The sequence below is a fragment of the Halichoerus grypus genome, chromosome 6, assembly GCF_964656455.1.
Source record: "Halichoerus grypus chromosome 6, mHalGry1.hap1.1, whole genome shotgun sequence".
Taxonomy (NCBI): domain Eukaryota; kingdom Metazoa; phylum Chordata; class Mammalia; order Carnivora; family Phocidae; genus Halichoerus; species Halichoerus grypus.
In genome coordinates, this window is record NC_135717.1 from 65,177,858 (window position 1) to 65,203,468 (window position 25,611).

A 25,611-nucleotide genomic window follows, 5' to 3' on the forward strand; every position below is an offset into this window, starting at 1 on the left:
CTGTGAATGGATTTCAATTCAGAAACCCTCAGCGTTGGAAAGGTTCTTAGACATTAACACATCCAACCTTTTTTTTTTGTTCACTTTGTATTTTTGTGAAATATGCTACGTTTCCTTATCCATTCGTCAATTGATGGACACTTAGGCTGCTTCCATATCTTGGCTACTGTAAATAATGCCACAATAAATACAGGGGTGCATGTATCTTTTCAAATTAGGGTTTTCATTTTCATTGGGTAAACACCTAGTAGTGGAATTATTGGATCATATGGTATTTCTCTTTTTAATTTTTTGAGGAACCTCCATACTGATTTTCACAATGGCTGCACCAGTTTGCATTCCCACCAATAGTGAATGAGGGTTCCTTTTTCTCCATATCCTCACCAACACTTGTTCTCTTTATCATTTTGATTTTAGCCATTCTAACTGGTGTAAGGTGATATCTCATTGTGGTTTTGACTTGCATTTCCGTGATGATCAGTGATGTTGAGCATCTTTTCATGTGTCTGTTGGCCATCTGGATGTCTTCTTTGAAAAAACGTCTATTCAGATCCTCTGTCCATTTTTAATTGGATTATTTGATTTTTTTTTGGTATTGAATTGTATCTTTATATATTTTGGGTACCAACCCCTTATCAGATATGTCATTTGCAAATATCTTCTCCCATTCAGTAGGTTGTCTTTTTGTTTTGTTGATGGTTTCCTTTGCTGTGCAAAAGCTTTTTTATTTTGATGTAGTCCCAATAGTTTATTTTGCTTTTGTTTCTTTGTCTTAGGAGAAATATCTAGAAAAATGGTGCTATGACCAATGTCAGAGAATTACTGCCTGTGTTCTCTTCTAGGATTTTTATGGTTTCAGGTCTCGCATTTAGGTCTTTAATCCATTTTGAGTTTTGATATACATCTTTAGAGTTCTCTTTCTCTCCATATACATTATTTAATATCTCTTGAATGTAATGAATATTATATTATAAATACAAATTATATGTATATTACAGTTTTTTCTGAACCTTTTGAGAATTCCTTGCAGACATCATGCCCCTTAAGACTTCAATGTGCGTTTCCTAAGAACAAGGATATTCACTTACATAATCACAGTACAGTAATCAAAATCAGATCTGACAGTGACACAGGACTATTATTTAATCGATATAACTTATTCAAATTTCATCAATTGTCCCAATAATATTCTTTAGAGCTATTTTTTTTTTCCCAGTCCAGGATCACACATTACACTCAGTGTCATGTCTCTTTAGCTTCCTTTCATCTGGAACATTTCCTCATCCTTCGTCTTTCATGACTGATATTTTTGAAGAGTGTATTTATTTTGTAGAAGATTTCTTAATTTGCGTTTGTCTCATATTTCCTCATGGTTAGATTCAGGCAATGCATTTTAGGCAGGAATTCCAGGGAGGTGATCCTTGTCTTTCTCAGCCATACCTCTTCAAGACGATTATTATATTATTAGGTATGTCAACTTTGACCATTTGGTTAGGGTAGTGTCTGCCAGGTTTCTCCCCTGTAAAATGACTGTTCTCTACTTTGAGGTTTATCTTATAGGCGATGCTTTGATACTATATAAATATTCTGTTCCTCCTGAAACATTCACTCACTAGTTTAGCATCCATTGAAGATTCTGGCCTGAATTATGATGATGATGGTTGCAAAATATGATGTTCTAACTCTATCATTTCTTCTCTATTTATTCGTTCCTGTTACTCTACTACTATAAGGAAGATCTCTCCCCGCCTCCGTGTGTGTGTGATATATTTACCGTCAGTATGGACTCACAGGTGCTTTTAGAAATTAATTCTCTCTAGCACTCTTTCCCATTCTCTCCCCATCTTTCCATCTCTTACTCCTCCCTTCAGGGTTTGCCTTTAAATTATCTAAATTGCTGTAAAACCTTAGAGAAAACAAATCTGAGCAAGATACGTGATACCTGGTGGGCAGAGGACTAGAAGAGTCGCTGGCCTTCCTATATCCCATGTAACACGAGATCTCTGTTAGGTATTTTGATTAATACTTGTATACCACAAAATGAACACTTATGTTTTTGTATAAATTTTAGTTTTTTAGTTTAACATATCTCTTAGCTTTACAAATTACAGTCAGATAACATTTCCTTATGCTTGTTAAGTACCACACTTCATCATTCAATTGATTTAAACAATTGAAAGTATAAATAATCTGGGGTCATTATACTCTCTTATTAAATTAGCTGAATTGTGGCCAGTGTGTGAAAGCTGTTAGGGAAGCTAATTAACTCTTTCAGGCCCTTGGGGAGCTGTTGAGTGCACTGTAATAGGATAGACTTCACAGAGACCCTGAATCAATTATCATTGAGCAGGACTGGGGTAAGCCCTTTGAGAGTCATATTTCCTATGGGTTAGACACAGAGAACTCATTGGTGCTAGAGGTGTATGTGCTTCATTATGTCCTATATCAGGAAGGATTATAAAATAAGAATAGCTGACCCTTAGTGAGTGTTTATTATGTGCCAGGCAGACTCCTAAGCAGTTTATACAATTGATCTAATTAATTCACTTATTAGAGACACAGAAAAGTATATCCCCTCACATTTACCTGGTGCTGACACAGTTTGTGAAGAGTTTCTATGTACATAATAGTCGTAAGCAGTATGGTGAGTTCACCTTACTCTGTTTGATTTATAACCCTGGTCGAGGGGCAGCATGTCTGCGACCACCTAGCTGGGAAGTGAAGAATTGGGGCTTGGACTCAGAAGAGAACTCCTGGTGCTTACCAGTCCAACAGGATCCTTTGTCTTCTTTCCCCCAATTTTTAAATTGTGGTCAAATACACATAAAATTTAGCATCTTAACCATTTTTAAGTATACAGGGCAGTGACATGAAGGACACTTGTGTTCTTGGGCAACCACCATCAATATCCATCTCCAAAACTCTTTTCATCTTGCAAAACGGAAACTCTATATCCATTCAACAAAAACTCCCATGGCTCTCTCTCCCCTCCCCACCCCGGCAACCACTATTCTACTTTGTGTCTCTATGAATTCGACCACTCTAGGCACCTGACTCTTTTGTCTTCTTGTGATTGACTTATTTCACTTTGCATAATGTCCTCAAGGTTCATCCATGTTGAAGCAAATGTCATCAGTTCCTTCCTTTCTAAGGTTGAATAATATTTCATTGTATGTATATACCACTTGGGTTGCTTCTACATTTTAGCTATTGTGAATAGTGCTGCTCTGGCCATGGGTGTGCAAGTATCTCTTTGAGTTTTGCTTTTTAGTCTTCTGGGTATATACTCAGAAGTGGAATTGACAGGTAACATGGTAATTCTATTTTTAATTTTTTGAGGAATTAACATACTATTTTCCGTAGTGGCTGCACTATTTGACATTTCCACTAACAGTGCCCAAGCATTCCAATTTCTCCACGTACTTGCCAACATTTGCTACTTCCTGGGTTTTTTTTTAAATAGTTGCCCTCCTAATGGGTGTGAGGTGGTATTTCATTGTGGTTTTGATTTGCATCTCTCTAATGATTAGTGATGTTGAGCACATTTTCATGTGCTTATTAGCCATTTGTACATCTTTTTTCAAGAAATGTCTATCCAAGTCCTTTGCCCATCTTAAAAAATAATTTTACCTGTTTATTTTTTTTGAAGATATATATTTCTGGTTTTAATTTGGTCTAATTGACGAATAAAAATTGTATACATTTAAGGTGTACAATATGATGCCATGAGATACATATACATATACTGGGTACCACAATCAAGCTAATTAACATATCTATCACCTCGCACAGTTACCATTGGTGAGGGGTGGAGGGTGTGGTGAGACCTCTTAAGATCTACTCTCTTAGCCTACTTCAACTATACAAAACAATATTATTAATTAAGTCATCATGCTGTACATTAGATCCCTAGAACTTATTCATCTTATAACTGAAGTTTGTACTCTTTGAGCAATATTTCCCCATATCTCCCACCCAGTAGTTCCTGGCAATCACCATTCTACTCTCTGCTTCTATGAATTTGACTTTTTTCAATTCTATATGTAAGTGAAATCATATAGCATCTGTCTTTCTGTTTCTGGCTTATTTTGCTTAGCATAATATCTGTCAGGTTCATCCATGTGGTCACAGATTCCCTTCTTTTTATGGCTAAATAATATTCCAGTGTGTGTGTGTGTGTGTGTGTGTGTGTGTGTGTGTGTATCACACTTCTTTATCCATTCATTGATTAATTGACTCTCAGATTGTTTCCTAATCTTGCCTATTGGGAATAATGTTGCAGTGAAGATGGGAGTACAGATATCTCTTTGCAATACTGATTTCATTTCCTTTGGATTTACCAAGGAGTGGGATTCAGGAATCATATAGGAGTTCTATTTTTAATTTTTGAGGAGCCTCCATACTCTTTTCCACAGTGGCTGGACCAGTTTACCTTCCCACCAACCATGTACAAGGGTTTTCTTTTCTCCACACCCAAACCAACATTTATCATTTCATGTCTTTTTGATAAGAGCCACCCTAACAGGTACGTAGTGATATCCCACTGTGGTTTTGCTTTGCATTTCTCTGATGGTTAGTGATGCTGAACACCTTTTCATATGCCTATTAGTTATTTGTATGTCTTCTTTGGAAAAATATCTATTCAAGTCCTTTGCCCATTTTTTAATCAGGTTATTTGGGTTTAGTTATTGAGTTGTAAGAGTTCTTTATATAATTTGGATATTAATCCTTTATCAGATATATGGTTTATAAATATTTTCTCCCATTCCATACAGTGCCTTTTCATTTTGTTGATTGTTTATTTGCTGTGCAGAAGTTTTTTAGTTTGATGTAGTCCCACTTGTTTATTTTTGCTTTTGTTGCCTTTGCTTTTGGTGTTAAATCCAAAAAAATTATAGACAAGACCAATGTCAAGGAGCTTACCACTTATGTTTTCTTCTAGGAGTTTTATGGTTTCAGGTTTTACGATCAAGTCACTAATCTGTTTTGTGTTAATTTTTGTGCTTGGTGTAAGATGGTGCTCCAGTTTCGTTTTTTTTTTGCATGTGGCTGTCCAGTTTTCCCAGCACCATTTATTGAAGAGCCTATCCTTTCCCCATTGCGTATTTTTGACACTTTTGTCAAAGATTATTCAACTGCACACACATGGGTTTATTTCTGGGCTCTCTATTCTGTTTCGTTGGTCTATGTGTCTATTTGTATCCCAGAACCATACAGTTTTGATTACAATATCTTTGTAAAACAGTTTGAAATCAGGAAGTGTGATGCCTCTAGATTTGTTCTTCTTTCACAAGATTGCTTTGGCTATTTGAGCTCTTTTGTGGTTCCATATAAATTTTTTCTATTTGGATAGTTTTTTCTATTTCTGTGAAAAATGCCGTTTGAATTTTGATAGGGATTGCATTGAATATGTAGATGATTTGGGGTAGTATGGCCATTTTAACAATATTAATTCTTCCAATCCATGAACACAGGACATCTTTCCATTTATTTGTGTCTTCTTCCATCAATATCTTATCGTTTTTAGTGTACAGATATTTTATCTCCTTGGTTAAATTTATTTCTAAGTATTTGATTCTTTTTCACACTACTATAAATGGGATTGATTTTTTATGTTAATTTCATATCCTGCAACTTTATTGAATTTGTTTATTAGCTCTAACAGGTTTATTTTGTAGAGTCTTTAGGGCTTTCTATATATAAGATCATGTCATCTGCAACAGAGACAATTTAACTTCTTACTTTCCAATTTGGATGTCTTTTTTTTTTTCCTCTTTCTTGTGTAATTTCTCTGGCTAGGACTTCCAGTACTATGTTGAATAGAAGTAGTAAGAGTGGGCACTCTTGCGTTCTTCCTAATCTTAGAGGAAAATCTTTCAGCTTTTAATCATTGAGTATAATGTTACTTATGGGATTGTCATATATGGCCTTCATTATGTTGAGGTAGTTTCCCTCTAACCCCAGTCTGTTGAGAATTTTTTACCATGAAAGAATGTTGAATTTTGTTAAATGTTTTTTCTGTATCTATTGAGATGATCATATGATTTCTGTCCTTCATTCTTTAATGTGGTGCATCAAATTGATTGATTTGCAGATGTTGAACCATCCTTGCATCTCAGGGATAAATCCCACTTGATGATTATTGTGTATTATCCTTTTAATATATTGCTGAATTTGGTTTGCTAGTATTTCGTGAGAATTTTTGCATCTATGTTCTTCAGAGATATTGGCCTGTAATTTTCTTTTCTTGTAGTGGCCTTATCTGGCTTTGGTATGAGGTTATTGCTGGTCTCATAAAATGAGTTTGGAAACGTTTCCTCCTCTTCAATTTTTTAGGAGACTTTGGGAAAGTTTAGCATTAATCCTTTAAATGTTTGGTAGAATTTATTTATGAAGCCATCTGGTCCTGTCTTTGTTGGAGGTTGTTGCTTACCGCTTTCATTTCTTCACTCATTATTGGTCCCGTCAGAAATTCTATTTCTTCATGATTCAGTCTCAGTAGGTTGTATGTTTCTACGAATTTATTCACTTTTTCTACATTACCCAATTTGTTGGCATAATATTTTTAAGTAATCTCTTATGACCTTATGTATTTATTTGGTATGAGTTACAATGTTTCCTTTTTCCTTTTTAATTTTATTTATTTGAGTTTTCCCTTTTGTTTCTTGGTTAGTCCAACTAAAGTTTTGTCAATTTTGTTTATATTTTTCAAAAGCCAGATCTTAATTTTGTTGATCTTTTCTATTGTCTCCATTTATTTCTGCTCTAATCTTTATTCTTTCCTTCCTTCTGCTAACTTTGGGCTTAGTTTGTTCTTTCTTTTCTAGTTCCTTGAGATGTAAAATTAGATATTTTGAGACTCTGCTTTTTTGGTAATATAGCCATTTATCACTATAAACTTTCCTCTTAGAACTGCTTTGCTGCATCTCATAAGTTCTGTTATGCTGTATTTTCATTTTTATTTGTCTAAAGATACTTTTTATTTTTTTATTTCTTCTTTGACCTATTGGCTGTTCAGGAGTGTGTTTCTCAGTTTCTATATATTTATGATTTTTCCAATTTTCCTCCTTTTAACTGATTTCTATTTTAATACCACTGTGTTTGTAAAAGACACTTGATATGATTTCAGTCTTCTTAAATTTGTTAAAAAATTTTTTGTGGTCTAGCATATGATCTATTCTGGAGAATGTACATGTGCACTTGAGAAGAATGTGTATCTGCTGCTGTTGGATGGAATGTTCTATCTGTGGCTCTTAGGTCCATTTTGCCATCTTTGATTTGGGTGGTTTGTTTTTGTTGTTGAATTTAAGGAGTGCTTCATATATTTGGGATGTTAGTCCTTTATCAGATTTTGCAAAAATTTATAAATACTTTGTTCCATTCTGTGGGATACTTTTTACTCTGTTGATAGTGTCTTTTAATGCACAAGAGTTTTTCATTTTTATGAAGTCCAGTTTGCCTATTTTTCCTTTTGTTGCTTGTGTTTTTGGCATTGTGTCCATGAAAATATCCATTGCCAAATCCAATGTCATGAAGCTTTTGTCCTCCGTTTTCTTCTAAGAGTTTTATAGTTTTAGCTCTTACATTCAGGCCTTAACCCATTTTGGGTTAATTTTTTATATGGTGTTAGGTAAGGGATAGCCTGTTCTTTTTATAAAAAACAAACATAATATTCTCTTATTTTCTTACAATTATAATATTATTTTCTTATAATATTCTTTCCAGAAGCAGCACATACTCATTGTTGAAAAACAGGAAAATAGGAGGACCTAGACATAATCTCTCATAATTCTTTGGTGCATATATTTCCAAATACATTATATATATTTAAACATAAAACCTACTGATTAGAAACTTGTTTTTTATATAATAAAATATTATGGGCAACTTTCATGTCATTGGAAATTCTCTAATACAATTCTTAATTACTATTTAATAACCTATTATTTAGAATTTATATTACTTAAGTCTGTTGTTAGACATTTAAGCTACTTTAAATTTTTACTATTTAAAAAATTGCTAATATAAATATCAGTGTGGCTAAATATTTGCACACATACATATATTATTTTCTTAGGATAAATTCCTAAAAATAGAATTTCTGAGCCCCAGACTATGTCTGTACTAAGAGTTAGGATACTTGCTGGCATGTTGCCCTTCAGAAAAGAACCAGCCAATTTACACTTCCCCTAAGCAGTATACAGGGGTGACTACTCACCACGTTCTTACTAATCCTAGGAACTAAAACCTTAAGTGACCTGTGTCAATTTGATGAGTAGAAACATTTTTTAATTATTTATATTTTCAATTGCATTTTCAATTATTAGCAAAGTTGAGCATTTTATGCTTATCAGTCATTCATAGTTGAAAAAGAACACAAAGCCCTTTTTGTCATGTATGTTATAAATGTTTTCCAAAATGTATCATTTGCTTTTAATTTTATTTATGGTATTTATAAAAATATTCCGTTTTTTGGTAGTCAGAGCTATCATCAATTATCCATTTTCTACTTCTGGTGTCTTTTCTAGAAAGTCATCCCCATTCTTAGTACATGGTAATATTCCACTTTCTTCTTAGAACCTTTATATTGTTATTTTAATAGTTGCTCTAACTGAAATTTATTTTGATCTGTGGTGTTTAAGAGATATGTAATTATTTTTTATTTTTTTTATCCACTTAGTTTTTGCCAAATGTTGATGTGAGATCAAACAAAATGCTTTAATCACTTTCTAGTCTTCTATTTTTATTCCACTGATTTGCTTATTTGAGCTCAATCACCATACTTTTTAATCACTACAGTGTTATAATATGTTCTACCCTCTAGTAGAGAAAAATATGTCCCCTGCCCTCTTTTTAACTGAATATTCTTAATTAGTTTTTTCATCCAGTTGTACTTTAGAATTATTTTCTCAGATTCCCATTCCCCTAAAACTCCCAGTGGGGAGACGGTTGGAATTGTGTTACTTTTAGAGAGCAATTTTGTGTATTTGCAATGTTGAGTTTTCTCATCAAAGAACATGTGTCTCTCCGTTTATTCAAATCTTTTTCGCATCCTTTGGTAAAGATCTGTGTTTTTCTTCTTATTTTTTATTTGTTTACTCATTTATAGTTTCAGATACTAATTATTATTTTATCTCCTTTCCTTTCTTTGTATTCTTGCAACAAATTGTACTCGGTTCCATGTTAATCTGTAATTTCCTCTGTATTATATTTTCAAACATATTCAGGATTTTTATAGCTATATTATAAGATATATTGATAAGCTTTTCTGGGCTACCTTTGACAGATTTTGCTTTTAGAATTAGCTAGTTTCTAGAAATAAATCCAGCAGCTTCCCGTTGCCTCCTCTGTAAGAGTTTAGAGGGCATTATCTGCTAATAGTCGACTTGTTAAAATTCACTATTAAAACATCAGGGCCTGTCATTTTGGGGGGTTGTTTTTAGTAACTTTTTTCCCACTTACTTCTTGATTATTAATTTTTTCAAATTTTCTATATATTCTTGAATCACTTCTTTTTTATTATGTTCATTTAACCACCGTATAATACATCCTTAGTTTTTGATGTGGTGTTTAATGATTCATTAGTTGCGTATAACACCCAGTGCTCATCACAGCACGTGCCCTCCTTATTACCCATCACCCGGTTACCCCATCCCCCCACTCCCCTCCCCTCTGAAACCCTCAGTTTATTTCCCGGGGCCCATAGTCTCTCATGGTTTGTATCCCTCTGATTTCTTCCTCTTCAGTTTTCCCTCCCTTCCCCTGTGGTCCTCTGTGCTATTCCTTATGTTCCACATTGAATCATTTCTTTTAATTTCCATTTTAGTAGGGAAAAATTATCTATTTCTTCAAAAATTTTAAGATTAGCACAAAGCTTTATATAGAAATTTTTATAATACTAAAATATCTTTTTCCATAACCTCCTTTCTTATTTCAAATGTTACATTTTCTCTCTTTACTTAACTAATCAGATACTTGTTTATTCACTGATCTTTTCAATATACCAGCTTTTGAATTTAGTAATTCAGTCTACCATATAAAGTTTCTAATTCATTGAAAAATCCATTCATTCTCTCTGCCTACATTGTTTGTTTTCATTTTCCTAGCTTCTTGGATTAAATATTTAGCTATTTTCATTCTCTGTTATTTAATTTCAAAAGCATGCCAGGCTATTCATTTTTTTCTGAGAATGATTTAGGATGCTTCTCATATTTTTACATGTAGTATTCCCATGTCATTAATTTTTAATGTTCTGTAATTGCAGTTTTGATTTCCTCCCTGACTCAAAAGTTATTTAGAATAGCCAAGTATGCTTTCTTACATGGTGAATTGAACTTCTTATCATAATCCTCTTTTCTCTACCAGTATGTTCAAGAAAGAGGAGTGGCAGCTTGGGGAAGTTGAAGCAGTGATGAGAAATGATCAGCACACCTTCTTGCTTGTAGACACTTTCTTTTGTCACATACTCCCCTGTGAGCTCTAATGAGGGCACCCAATGGCAGCAATCTGGAGATTTCGTGTGAAAACAAAAGTAGCTCCTAACCACATCATGGTTGGCATCCTTGGTTGCACATCACTTGGATTGTTGTATAGTGAGTGAGAGTGTGTGTATGTGTCTGTGTGAAATAAATGCTTTTGGAGAACGTAATTTTTTTAAAAAATTACTAGAATTAGATACAAAAATCACCCAAACTGTCCTGCTTCCCTATCCTGGCTGTAATGCTAAGTGATCCCATTGTGCCCATTGGAAAACAAATCTTAAAAGGGAAAAATATGGTTATCTGTTAGAGTTAAAATTCTTTTTCTGAATCAAACTACACATTAAAGGGACCGAGGAAGCTCACTGTTTCTAATTATGATAAAAATTTTTAGCAGAGGGTTTGGTTTCGTAATACTAGTACTTCCTGAATGGTCTGTTTGGACTTCTGTTTGCTAGTCTATCTTCCGGGCATGTCCCAGAATAGGTTACCCACACCGGCAGCAGCCATGTGGAGACACATGGAGCCCTTTTCCCAGGAGATTTCTCTCGTAAGTTTCCCCTCTGCTCCACAATTCCTGCAACAATGGTTTCCCCAGTCAGTCCGTGAAATTTTCAAGTCACCACACAGTCTGGGCAATTTGAAAATTGGCTTGGGTCCATGAGTTCCCTTTATCATCCCAATATCACAATCTATGTTAAAGAAACGGTTTCACTTAGCACTGACTACTTAAAAAACAAAACCAAAAAAACTGGCAGATTTTGGTTACTCCTCTAGCATTTGGATACTACACTAGAAGGAACAGTATCATCAAGGGATGATGGAGCAATGTGTTTTAGTAGGAAGTGATAAGTTTTTATTTTACTAAACAGGGCTAATAGCCAATAGAATTGGGATCAAGGAGCTCCTCACTTTGAAGGGTTTCCAAAAAACCCTAGTGTTAATTTTACATACATCATTGCAGTTCTAGAACGCAACCTTTCAGATAGGCAGGTATTTTGTTTGAACCCCATAAATGCTTGTGCAGTGCTAAGAACCTGCATTCGGATATCAGACAGCTCTGGGTTTGCCGTCAGCCTCCTACCAGCTGTGTGACATCTGGCGAGTCACTCATCGCTAGAACCACAGCTGGTAGTGACCATAGTCAGACTACCTCATATGTACTCATATGTAAACGCATAGGTAGAGTTTTATACTCAGTGCTTTATAGTGTCTTCCATTTATTATCTCATTTAATCCTCATGGAAACCTCGTGAGGGAGGTACTATTGTCACCACTTTAGGAATGAGCAAAAGGAAGAACTGAATTCTTCAAGGACACACAATGAGCATAGGACCTGGGGCAAGAACCTGATGATTCTGTCTCCACGTTCCGAGTTCTAGCCGCATTCACCTGCCTCCCTGAGCCTCGGTTTCCTTGTCTGCAAGGTCAGAACAATAGTAAGCCTTGTAGAGTTGGCAGGAGGCTCAGAGATCGTGGAGTGCTTCTGAAGCTGGCGATTCATTATCACTGCCAACACTGTTGCTCTTAGCAATGATTGTAATATCAATCAATTTCTAACAGGAAGGAGTCACACATCCATTCTTCCTTGCACACCTATCTCTGCGAACAGAGACAAGCTCTACTCACTTAAGAAAAGCTGGTAGATTTACTACAGTTTCATCAGGGCCAATGAGCAGGGTCACCAATGACTCAGGCACCTGCTTTGTGACCATTTGGATGCCTGCCTAGAGGTATAAACTCTCTAGTAAACATTCTCTTGTTGGTAAGCTCGCTTTCTCCTTCATGAATCTGGGCCCAAAATCCACTGTGTCTTTAGCTTCTTCCCACAAAGAGGAGATTTTCCTGCTGGCAGCTCTAGCTGCCATTGTGGGATTTTGCCCAGGAAATTTTGTGAAGTTATCTGACCCTATAGAATTATATAAATTTTTAAAGACTGTCGGGGTGCCTGGGTGGCTCAGTCGTTAAGCGTCTGCCTTCGGCTCAGGTCATGATCCCAGGGTCCTGGGATCAAGCCCCACATCGGGCTCCCTGCTCCGCGGGAAACCTGCTTCTCCCTCTCCCACTCCCCCTGCTTGTGTTCCCTCTCTCGCTGTGTCTCTTTCTGTCAAATAAATAAATAAATAAAGACTGTTGCAAAATCAGGAATCTCAACGCAAGGCAGCCACATCCAAAGCAGCAATCTGATTCAACAATCCCCACTTCAATGGCAGCCCTTTCGTAAACACGAACAGCTACCAGAGACCAGCATTAAAAGCATCAGTCACTACTTAATTGTGTCCTTAAAGGCAGGGACGTGTAAACATTAAAGATATACATTTTTTGCTATGGAGATACTTTGAGGCCAGACCTACAGAATGCGACAGCTGCCATCCAAAGCCTCCCTGCACCAAGAGATGTTTGTCTGGAAAATCCAGGCCTGGCCAGACAGCTTCCAGTCCTCAGAGGACCCTGCTGGTTGTCACCCAGATGTTCTCTCATCCCACAGCACATAGACCAGCAGGGGATGCAGGATCCATATCTGGAGCTCCTTCTGCTCCCCGCCCTACAGCCATGATGGCTCAAAACCATAGGTCATACGAATGGTACTTGGCTAGTCTGTTACACGATTGTTTAAATGCCTACCAGGCTAAAATTTCCATTTCTAAAGCAATGTTTCCCAACATGTGCATCCAGATCAGAATTATCAGGGGTGTTTGTTAGAAATGCAGATTCCTGTGCATGTCTTATCTATTTTCCTGTGTGATTATTTGTTTCTCTTGTTAGCATGGAAGCCCTGAAGAGTAGAAACTGGTCTGTTTCCCCTGGTACCCCAGTACCCCCTACAGTGTGTGACACATCGAGAGTAAGCGCTCAATACATCTTTGTGGAAGGAATTAATTCCTGGGCCCTATAATCGACCTCCTGAATCAAAATCCCTAAGAGCGGGGCCAAGGAATCTGCATTTTAAAGGCACACACAAGTGATTTTTTTATGCACACTAAATTTTAAGAACCATTGTTCTAAAGTAATTCAGCGAATTCTAAGATAAACAGAAAGATGAAAAGTTTTGTCTCCAGAGGCCCCATACTATATCATCTGTGAGTTAAACTTCTCTGTTCTGCTCACATACCTCCAACAAATGTTGATCGGCCACCTTCAGGTTCTGGGTCCCTAAGTGGATAAAACAGGTATCTTAGGCAGAGGGCCTAAGAAAGGCTGCAACCTGCCCCTTCAAGAGCCACAACCATCACTTTCTGCCTGAACTGGATTATTTGACGAGCCCGCCCCAAAACTCCGATCGAGAAATGCAACACACTGTTCATTACTGCTTTCTCAGCATGCTTGAATGACGCCTCTGATCCAGGAAAGTCAGATATTATCTGCAAGGATTTATCTTATCGTAAAAGACTCCAGTCTTCCTAAATAGGTTTCCTATCTGTTTGGCCTTTCGAGGAAGCTTAGTGTTTTATTTCTAGTTACAATCAACCTTTTGCCAACATTTGATCTTGGGCAGTCACTTCACTTCTCTTGGCCTGCTTCCTCATTTGAAAAATGAGACAATTAGACTAGAAACAGGTCTTCAGCCCCTTCCAATTATAATGTACCCTAATCTGTGACTTCTTGGTGACACCTTACTGCCTCATGCTTAACATCCAGGTGTGATTAGACGAGTGAATCACAGCTGTCAAACTTGTCCAACCAAAACTCTCCAAAGGAGAGTCTTTTACTCTCCTTTGGTATGTGGAAGACTAGGGAAAATTTGGGATTTGCAAACTGTTTCTGAGAATTCTCTCTCAGTTTCCATGTTTACCTAGAAAAATACAATGGCAACTTTAATGTGCTGAAAACTATGTAGAAGACAACTATGATACCCAAATTTCTTCTGAATCTGCACAAATTTTTGTTTCTATCAGTGCTGAAGCAAGGTGTTTGAGCATAGCCTGATCTAGAGAGATGGAAAATCACTGCTTCGTGGGATGCCCCCCCCCCCCCCCCGCTGAGCTGTGAAGTGTAGGAAGAGATGTAGGGAGTGAGCTCCTTGTCCCCGCCTCACCCCCTGCTTTCCGTTCCCTCTGTCCCTCCTTCAGAAGCCCCATCTCACCCAAGTTCCCCAGAGGTGGGGGCTCTGACCCGGAATCGTACCCTCAGCACCAAATGTACGTTCACTGTCTTTTGTTCCAACCCAGCCTGACTAATCACTGGTAACTTGTCCATGATTGTTGCCAGATAATTGCGTTTTAACTGCCTTCCTTTGGAAAACAGCTTCACATAAATTAGTGGTTCTTAAGGCGTTCAGGCCTAATGTCTGCTTTTTATGCCAACTAGTTTGCACTGCTTCCTTTATGAGCCTGAGATGAAAATCGCAGAAAATAAAACTTAACTACATAATGCCCAAATTATTTTTTATAAAATGGGTGCTAGGAAAGTAACTTATAATAAAATAACATATTTCAGTATGTAAAGCTTAGAAGATGTAATGAAGTGCCTAAAGTCACAGGAACAGCCAGGAATGGATTATTGACCTAGCAACAAATACCAACCCCCCCCCAACTCACTGCTCCCTAAATGCCAATAGGGTTTCCCAGCCATTTATTGTGACAACCTCCTGCCCATAATTTATTTTTCCAAGTTGCCTTTTAAAAACCTAGATCGATGACCCCGACGTGAAAAGTTAAGCCAGTTTAGCAACCTCAAGAGAGCTATTTTGGTTTAAAGAATTTTTTACTACTTCTGGCACCATGCAACTACTCTGTCCTTTCCCTATTTTTTCCCCCAAAGTCTTGGGAGAAGGATGTCATAATACATAACAATCTCAACAATACAAGTTAACATTTATGGAATGCTTCCCACATGCCGAGCACTTTTTAAATAATTTTGCATTTATTAACTCATTTAAACCTCATAACTCCATAAGTAATATTACTATCACTCTGTTCCAGGGACAGTAATGAGAGGCACAGAGAAATCAAGTCACTTGACTAAAATGACACATCTAGCTACATCCAGCTTCTTGTCAAAATCAACTCCTTTGATTATTATAATAATGTGGTTTTGTAATTAGCAAAGCAGTATCTGTGTTTTTATTTTAGGAAAGAAACATTTCAGGAAGGAAAGAAAGGATGTTTCTTTTTCCAAAGTCCATGTATCTAAATGTTTGAAATTTGAGCCCATGTTTTCCTGGCCAGCTTTATGCTTTTAGCACTTAGAATGTAATTAGGTATTTTTTTATTTAATATTTTCATTCAATTGTTTCAGAATGGATTTCTCTTCTTGGCATGTCATCTATATGTGAAATTGCAGCTCCCTTCATTTGAAGATTGGGAACACAAATCTCTTTTCTGCACTCACTTTTCATTGCCAAGTGGCTCGCGCCAAAGCAGGCTTGTTTTAACCGAGTTAAGAGGATGACCCAAAAAGTGGGTTCTGTGCAGCATGGAGTGACATGTGGCTGTTCTAACAGCACAGTGTGCTCCGGAGTCTCCTCAATGTGTCAGAAATTATATCCTGCATCCTTCAGGGAGGAACTGCATTTCTTCCTGGAAACAGGCATCGAGTTGTTTTAACTGATCATGATTATCCACTGTGTAGGGTTGAACTTTTACCCTGATGTGGCTGCTTGTAAAGACAGCAAAGTAAACTATTTGAAGCAAACTTATAATGTGTGTATTTTTCCTTTCAGGGGGAAAATGATCCCATCTGATCTTGAAAGAAGGATCCTTGAAGCCAAACAAAAAGTAAGTTTTTGTAGGGAGCTTTATTCAACCCATAACAAGCGAAGGGTACATATTTCTGTTTCCATCCGGTGGAGAACACACTTTAGTTTTGGTTTTTTGTTTGTTTGGGGGGCGGTGTTGGGGGGCATAGGGAAAGGGAGAGGGAGAATCCCAAGCAAGCTCCACACCCAGTGCAGAGCCCGACACAAGGCTTGATCTCACAACCCTGAGATCATGATCTGAACCACAATCAAGAGTCAGACACTTAGCCACCCAGGTGCCGCCACCTTGGTTTTGTTTTGAAAAGAAGACCCAGTTCTCAACCTCCCAGCTTTACTGAGAATATGGGATTTTTGCATCCAGTCATTATTTATTTCTCTGAGTTGTAGCCTCTGCTTTGGAAAGATCTAAATTGCTGTTTAAATAATACACCCTGTGATAATATACACGGTGATGTTGGAGGAATTTCTAAAGCTTTACTATGTGCTGAGAGTTGGCATTAAACAGACATACAGTTGAAAGATCATTTTCACAAGTGGAAAATATCACACCACCAATGCAGCATGAGTTACTGTGGTGTGGTTACTTGAAAGGGGCCATTTTTTCCCGCCTAGGAATATGGTTATGATTGGCTCTCCAAGCATCTTCTTCTTTGGCATGCAATTTAGAAGTCTTAGAAGCAGCAAGTTCTGGAGACCAGCAAAAGATTCCCACAAAGCTCTAGAAAGTCATTTCTAACCCCGCAAACCGGAGAGCTGGTTTGTAGAACTCCCTTAGTGTAACTTTTAGTGGATAGGACCTACGGTTCCTAGTTCAACGAGAAGAACGGGTGCGTTTTATTATTATCAATTTAGGAATACATTATTTCTTTTCATCTGCCTTTTATATTTTTCTGCAAAGTGGCAGCAGGAGGTTCCCCTTGTTCCTGTGCTCGAACTACTTCTAGTAGCGTAAACCACAAGATTAAACCTTTGCTGCCACCTAAAGACTGATTCTGACAGCCTGTCACATCACGGCTCTGTTCATTCTGTTTGAGGCATTCTTCTTTCTACCTTCCAGCAATTTTCATTTAGCCAGGGCCAGACAGACTGAGGACTACTTAGACAGATAATGGTCATGGCTTATTGTCTAATCCCACATGAACCCTTCCCTCTAAGACACCAAATAAATGATCTCAGGATTTTCTAAATAGGAATAATGGGCCGGTTGTATTTCCTTCTTTGTTCTTTTGCCTGCTCAATCTAGGGGACTGTTATGTAAAAGGAAGACTGGAAAGTGAGCAAAAAGGAAGACTAGAAAGTGAACAAAGTGGGGTAGAATATCTACCTGGAATATATAAATGGCTTGGGGGCACCATAAAACTTCCTCACCTCTGGGTGCAGTGTGGCCTCTCCTGAGAACCAGAGTGTCTGTTCTCCTAAGGCAAATGGCAGGTCCAACAGAATGGCCTGGAGAACTCAGATCCTGGAGAGTGAATATCTTCCCAGGCTCCAAGGGGTCGACACTCCCTTTGATGGTTCCAAAACTGGAGAAGTGTATGACAGAGGGAGAATATCCACTGTTTTTATCAGCTCAAAAAAAAAAAATCTGTGATGCCCTGTTTGACATTATTTGGGGCTTTCTTGTTTGTGTAGGGATTTGTTCCTTTCCTTGTGAGTGCCACAGCTGGGACTACTGTGTATGGAGCATTTGACCCCCTCTTGGCAGTTGCTGACATTTGCAAAAAGTACAAGATCTGGATGCATGTGGATGTGAGTATCCCATAGGGATGGCCACTAAAATATCCTTGCACATTTATTCATTTGGGGCTCATGGAATGAAATGTTCTGTCTCCCTCTCTCTTTTTTTTCCTTTGGGAGCCTATTTTCAGAATGGGGAGATTTAAGCTTTTGAAGAGTGCAGAGACAAAGTAGCCCACAACTCACCCAGTACCCAACACTGACTGGAGGAAGTCAGAGGCTGACCTGCCTTAATGTCCCCAACATGATAATATTCAAATTATTTCTATGACCAGTACCCAAGCTGAGCACTTAGCTCTTGATTCATCAGCCTATAACGTCCTTGGAGGAATGTAGCCTACACACATGCATACACAGCCACACACGTGCAGATTGTACTTCCCTAGGAGAATGATCAAAAATGCAAAAAAGAGTTATATTTACATAGGAAACCCAGAGGATAAAAAAACAAACAAAAAAAAACACAAAAAAACAAAAACCTCAAGCTCAAGTCAGGTATTTGTATATTTGGAGAGGAAAGCAGACTCGGCAGCTTGCTAGGAAGTATGGGCCACCAAATTTCCAATTTCTTAGCTGGGCCAGCTAAGAAGATAAATTATAGTTGAAATGTTTTTGACTCCAGACCTAGTCACACTAAAATGAAGATGTGCCCACCAAAACATTTTCAAATGAAAAAAAAAAAAAAAAGTCAAGATTTAGAAGGACAAAGTGAAGAAATTTAAGCATAGGCCAGTATTACTCAAAGTGCGGTTCAAAGATCAGCTGTTATCTACAAACTGTTCGTTACTAATCCACTATTACTAAGGCTGAACCAGGTAGATTTCCATGATCCCAGTGTTACCCTGCATAGTGGTTACCAGTCTTCTTTTCCTTCCCTGATTCACAGTGTGAGTTGTTCATTAGGCTACCAGAGACCCCATCTGTTTTACAAATGAAGACACTAAGTTGAACAATTCAAGTACCATCATGACCTGGGTCTCGGAACTGGAGAGCCTATTAAAGCTTGTTAGCTGAAACCGGAAGAGGATTATCCTGACAACTTTAAAAATAACAGTGTCTGTGCGTCCTGAGCCAGCAGGTGCTATGGTCTCTCCTCTAGGATTTCTACTTAAAACAGAGCGGGGAGATCTTTTAACCAATTGTATTTGTTTTCTTTGAAACCTACCAAGTGTATCACTTATTATCTTAAATGTTTATACTCTTTATAATTAAATTAGAGAAAATCTTAAAATATTACACATTTGGAAAATCGGATAATTTTTCAAAGTGTAAAAGAACTGAAATTACAACAAACTAAAAAAAAAGGCAATTATACCCTAACAGGTGTTTTTTTTTCTTTAAAATTATCCTAGGATTATTTTTACCCACAAAGAATGCCAACATTTTCCAATGAATCTCCATCTTAACATCTTCTTTTTAAAGGAGATCACTGCATCACTACACTAATTCAAATCTTCAAACTTGAGTACGAGTTTTTAAGAGGCATGTTCTAGTCGCTCAACAAATTGGCACAAATTCTTCCTGCTTGTTTTCCTCTTTCTTTCTTTCTTTCCTTTTTTTCTTGACAGGGAAATTATCTTATCCTAAAATACATATTAGTGAAATAGGATTATGAAGCTGCTTCTTCCTTCTGGAATCATCCAGACTTGCCAAAGGAGTTTTCCTTACAATTCAGAAGCTGCTTAATGAGTTCCCTAGCCCATCCTCTGTACTTTCAACAGGGCAGACAACAGGGTTTCTTGTTCTGAGATCACGAGCTTTACTAGGACTATGAGTGGTGGTGATGCGTTGGGGGAAAGGATCTTTCCTTTGTGCAGACACAAGAAATGTGCCCCCAGTTTGGCTCCTTACACTAGTCTAAATGTGGGATGGAACCTGAAACCTTAGAATAGCTTCCAATTTAAACTTTGAAAGTCTAGTGCCAGAAGGTGACCAGCCCCCTGTCGCCTGAGCCTTAGGAGATGATTTTCACCCCACGAGACTCTCGCTATTCTGGAAGACACCAAACTTTAGAACTCTAGGCAATGAAAGACCTGTTACCCTGTTCCTTATATGATCTTCCTTTTGCAGGCAGCTTGGGGTGGGGGATTACTGATGTCCCGGAAGCACAAATGGAAACTGAGCGGCGTGGAGAGGTATACCCACTTTTCTTGCTAACGATGTAAAGTGTGAAAGCTAAATGTGAAAAGCAAGTTACATACAATTTCCAAGCACTCTTGAGACACAGGTGAACCCATTCTCTGCAGTGTTTGTGTGCCTTGATCTGTGTGGTCATAGACCCATGAACATTACGTGTAAATGACAAAAAGACATCAAATCCTCTATCCGGTAGCCCAGGCAGAATGTTTCTCAAATAAATAGAGATTCCTAACTGGAGTCCGTGGTTGACCAGAGGGCTCAGCAATGACCTTCCTACAATCTCTGAACCAAATACCCAAATTATTTAAAACCTGTTGACAGGTCATAATTTTCTGGGGAGAAGATCTGTAGCTTTCATATTCCACAAAAGGATAATACCCACTGCTATAAGCAAACCAACAAATAACTTTGCACCTTGTAATTTATCAGTGTTGAAAGCATTGGGTTTGAGGTTTATTTTTTTATTTATTTATTTTTTTTAAAGATTTTATTTATTTATTTGAGAGAGAGAGAATGAGAGACAGAGAGCATGAGAGGGAGGGGGGTCAGAGGGAGAAGCAGACTCCCTGCCGAGCAGGGAGCCCAATGCGGGACTCGATCCCGGGACTCCAGGATCATGACCTGAGCTGAAGGCAGTTGCTTAACCAACTGAGCCACCCAGGCACCCCTGGGTTTGAGGTTTAATACGGCCAGCTGAAAGCAAGACATACTTGTGAGAACCTCATCTCATGGTTTCATTCCCATGATAATTTTCTTTTTTTACATAGCTCTGATGGATGCAGCAAAGCACCCTTTTTTTCAGTGACTAAGCAGTAGATGGTTGAGAAAAGCCTCCAAACCCAAAGGAGGTGATATTTGATTAGCATAAAACATATTCAGGTCTGAAGAGAAAAGGAAAAAAAAATTATAGAATGCAAAATCAGCCTCGGGCTTTGCTGACCGTGCCCAGAGGAAGCTCAGCGTCCCCGTTCTCCCATTACACCATGGCAGGTCAACAGCAGAGGTGAGCTCTGATACACCAAGCAACTAACTGAGAAAGCCTGAGTTGGTCCGAGGCTGCCAAGGGCCCACCATGCCCTGCCCGGTAGCCAGACGCTGCCCAGGAAGAGTCTCCCACTGGCTTTGCCTCCAGATATCTTGGCACAGTTTCTGCTCCGGGATGAGGAGTGAGGCCGATGGAGCGTGGGAGCATCTGTCGGCGTTGGCTATGGGGCCAAGCCAGAAAGGATGCCCCCGGCGTGCTCCGTGATGCCCAGGCCCGCTCACACACAGAGAACCCGAGGGGCAGGGGTCACAGAGGCAGAGTCAGGGGCACACTGCCTCATTTGTGGAAGACTCGAGAGACCCGGTGAGGCCCAAGTCAGCAGGGTAGCCGTCCGTGAGTCTGCCGGCTGGGGTCAGCGGCTGGCGGGTATCGCCGCCCGGGCTCTGATGACAGGTTCCCACTTAGCTCCAGTCCTCTGGGGCTTCTCCCATGCCCAATTCCTTTTTGCCATGAAGATCTCTATGGAACCAGATGCTTAAGGAGAAGGCAATGCACTACACAGGGAGAGATGATGGGGAAAAAAAAAAAAAGAACAGCTTGGAAGGTGCCTGCTCGGATGATCAGAACGAGAATGAATTCTCGTGCTTTCAAGAGAGAGGCAGCCTGAACACAGTACCTTCTCTTCTTTAGTTTCTTTCTGACTGGCACAAAATTTAAGTGTCTATTATTGTACTTTTAATGCCATCTGGGACTCCGAGTGCCAAAAGCCAGGGAGCGTCCTCTACCAGTGATGACTTAAAAGCTCACTAAATTACCTACCCTGAGCCTTGGAAAAATAAACACCCACACACTTTTGTACTAAAGACTGTTATTTCAGAGCAAAGCTTAGAACATTCACCGTGGAACATAGTCTCCTCCAATTGCCGCAGTTCTGAAACCGTATTGTAACTAAATCTATAAAGTGGAAGAGCCAAAGATGAAGTCCCCAAAAAAGAGGGACTGCCACCTCTGTACCCGAGAGTATCCGTCTTGCTGACTTATTAGCAAAAGGCACATCGTCTTTGGTGAATAAGCTCGTAGAGCCAGTGGAAACCCCTGGGCATAATGGGCATGGGCATAAGTTTAGGGACAAAAATTTGCCCCACTTGGAGGCACACGTGTTCCCAAGGATTCACTCTAAAACAGAGGAAATCTGTTCTTCTGGGAATTGAAAAATAAACACCTTGTTTGTTTTTTAAACGAATCATATGATCTCACCTCAATTCTTGTCCCCAGCTCAAGAGGTTTCCCTGTGGTCACAGGGTCCCCAGAGTGCCCTCTTCACAACAAAATGGCACAAGTCACCAGAGCCTACCTGGCACTCCCTTTGAGTACCTACCAAATTCTCAAAAAGCAGCGTTCTTCTTGCTAACGCTGTCAAATTTTCTAGAGACGGCATAGCTGAGAGGGTGTGCCCAGAGCCCTAATGCTCCCAAGTACGCTTCTGGGCATTGTAAACTGTCTTCTTTAATCCCTCCCCACAGCAGGCTGCTGTTTGCCTGTAATCTCCCTTTGCGGTCGCCCCCTCTCAAGGCTTTCGGGCCCGGCTGAAGGTCCTGGCCCTGCTTCTGCCATATTACCAATCACTGCCCTCACTCCTGCCCCGAGAGCCGGCGGTTTAGAAATTCAGTTCAGTAGTGACTGAACCTCTGCCATATGCAAGGCGCAGCACCAGGCCCAGTGAGGGCACAAAGACGAATATGGTGTGAAGCCTATTTTCAAAGGGCTTAGAATCTGGTAGGGAAGAGTGGCAGTCAATGATGGGTTAAACTTCAAGGCAGAGAAAGTAAAGGCTCAAGAGACAGACAAGAGAGCTGACTGGCAAGCGCAGAGAAAGGGATGATTCCTGCTAAACGGGGTTATTCAAGGAAGTCTTCGCGCAGGGGTGGGCATTGGGGCTGTGTCAGGCGGAAGTGGAAGATGGACATTCAAGGTGAAGAGCAAGGGCACAGAGGTTTGAAAGGGTCCTTGGAGGAAGTCCAGATAAGTTTGGATGGAGACTGAGAGGGACTCACGGCAGTGAGTAGGGAGCTCGTGGAGTGTCCATAAGTCCTGCCCAGGGAGTCTCAGTGGAGGGCCTGCCCACAGGACCAAGTCAAGATCAACATAAATCCCTGAGCTGAGAATCCCTGCTCTCGGAGCCATTATTTTGCATGGAGAGCATTATAGTTCTCAGATTGGGGGGGGGGGGGTGAAAGCCCCTGCAGTAGCAGCCATGGGGAGGCGGCAGGGGGGCAGTAAGGAGACGAATCATATGATCTCACCTGCCCTTTGGAGAGACAGCTCTGGATTTGGGAGGAGATGGAGGCCAGGGACCCAGTAGAAGCCACTGAGCTCTCGAGAATGTCCAGGTGAGGGGTAGCGGTGGTGGCAGAAGCTAAGGGTGCAAACCCGGATGGTAGCGGCTGGGAGGGAAATAAGTGGATGAACCCAGCCATGTGGCTTCCATGCAACAGGACGAACCATCACAGAGACCTGCTTGTCTATGGGACCACATGTAATTTAAAGAACCAGTGCTTCTGTTGACTTCCCTTGCTTCTGAAACACTTTGTGTATATATATAGATAAGTCGCACTCTAATTACATGAAGACCATTGTATATTACAGAATGCTTAAACACTCTTTATATATACTTTCTTTTGCCTTATTTTCCAATACTTTAAGAAATTCCACACTCTCTGCCTTGACAGACTTTACAGTCTTATATAATATGTTGAAAAGTACGGGGGACATTTTTTTGTAGATATCTTTGACCAAGCTAGCATTAGCTTGTTGTACTCTAGGAAGCATCTTCCTCAAAAGTTACAAGCACCAAGTACTACAGAATAAAGCACTTCATACAAAGTTTAAAAAAAAAAACTAGAGCTGCAAGGGGTGATATCGGGAGAGCAGAAAGAAGACAATGCTACTAACACCTGAGGTTTGAGAGCTAGATGTGCGGGAGGAGGACAGTGTGAGGCACCGAGGCACAGAACACATGTGAAAGAACAGATCTGGAAGGATGAGGAGGGACACGTTAATGAGTTCATGTGGGGTCTGCTGAGTTTGAGGTACAAATGAGGGCACAAGGACATATCTTAAAACAGCCCTCAGGAAGTCAGTTTTCTCTAACTTACAATAAATCACAGAAGCCTCATGACTGAACCTCACAGCAAAAGATTTTGAAATGAACCTGAGGCTGTTTTTCATAAATTGCCAACATTTCTCAAACAAACTAAGGGCATGTCATTGAATCACTCTGTGCAGCTTTTTGCCATCTTTATGAGGCAGCCCTTCTGTGAGAGAGGCAGGACAAGGAACTCAGTGACGGGTAGTCGTGGGCCTCGACAGCATCTACTCTAAAAATTTAGACAAGTTGGCCACAGCATCGAAACAAACACCTCCAGTCAGAGAAATGAACAGTTATTCTCTCCTCCATCAAGTGTCATTACCGACAAAGCTGAGTTTCATCAGGATTAGGCATGGAGCTGTAGAATATTCTAGAAGCAGTGTATATGTGCTCAAAGTTCCACAGTGTTTAAATAATAGAATTGAAATCAATAGTAGGAGCCAAACTTGTTTAATGCTTACTGTGTATCAGAAGATGAGCTGGCCTATTTACTGATTCAGATGAGATCCCCAGGCCAGAAAACCTTCTCTGACTGGCCAACTGATGCCCACCACTCATCAGATAGAAGAATGGGATGTTTCCCAGCTTCTCATTTCTTCCCAAGGTTCTTGGGCTTGGGAAGCAACTCGAGTGCTGGGAGCAGGTGAGCCCAAGTCTGTTGTTGAGCCAGAAGAGGGCCAGCGATCTGCAGGACTCTGGAGCCAGCTGCCACTTTCCTTCCTCCTGTGAGTCTGTTTATACCAAGGTCACATTCATGATTCTCATCCCCAAGGATCCCTTAGGCTCTCAGAAGACATGCACAGGGGCTCACCTTGCCTGATAAACCCGTGAAGTGAGCGATGGGAACTCACTCATGGAGGGGACACTTGCTTTCCCTGGGAGCCAAAGGAGGAGCCGGTTGGAGCAGTTCAGCGGGAGTGAGAGAGAGAAGTTGAATGAAGTTGAAGAAGTCTGCAGAGAAAATAACACTTGATCTGGGACTTAAAGAATAAGTAAGATTTAGCCAAGTGGAGCAAAGAGAGATGACATTCCAGGAAGAAGAAATAACATTAAGAGACCCAGGAGCATGAGAATAGAATTTTCTGAGAATAAAAAATAATCTGGTGAGATGAAAATGGTGTCATGAAAAATGAAAATGGGTATGGGATAGAGCAAGGACATAAGACTGAATACATGGCCTGTGCTCGCCCTTGATGGCATTATTATTATTATTATTATTATTATTATAAGAATCTGACCCAGAATTATGGTTTAGACTTTTTAAATAGCATAAATCCCTGACAATCTCTATTACTGATGGGAGAGCATTGTATTTCTCAAGTGTGTTGGGACAAAATAGATTGAAAACTGCTAAAGGAACCATAGCATATCCCACCTGTGGTCTAGAAGGACGTGTCTGGGTCAGAGAAGAGATGAAAATGGGATG

General features: G+C 39.5%; 1 protein-coding gene and 1 long non-coding RNA gene across 4 annotated transcripts in view; one reads left to right on the forward strand and one right to left on the reverse strand.

Annotated features, from left to right (window-relative positions):
- Positions 1-25,611, forward strand: part of GAD2 (glutamate decarboxylase 2) — an 80,232-nt gene that overhangs the window by 30,522 nt on the left and 24,099 nt on the right. For both annotated transcript variants that reach the window (XM_036092303.2, XM_036092301.2), the window contains exons 9-11: positions 16,141-16,195; positions 17,809-17,925; positions 19,984-20,048. In XM_036092303.2, the coding sequence (XP_035948196.1) occupies positions 16,141-16,195; positions 17,809-17,925; positions 19,984-20,048 (237 nt within the window). The remainder of the gene's footprint in view (positions 1-16,140; positions 16,196-17,808; positions 17,926-19,983; positions 20,049-25,611) is intronic.
- The window catches only part of LOC118535754 (uncharacterized), a 158,123-nt gene that overhangs the window by 4,157 nt on the left and 128,355 nt on the right, over positions 1-25,611 (reverse strand). The window contains exon 7 of one of the 2 annotated variants that reach the window (XR_013449020.1): positions 21,574-21,591. The exons of the other annotated variant lie outside the window; for it this stretch is intronic. This is a non-coding gene — a long non-coding RNA (uncharacterized LOC118535754). Of the gene's footprint in view, positions 1-21,573; positions 21,592-25,611 lie in introns of those variants that run through there. 2 annotated transcript variants of the gene reach the window in all.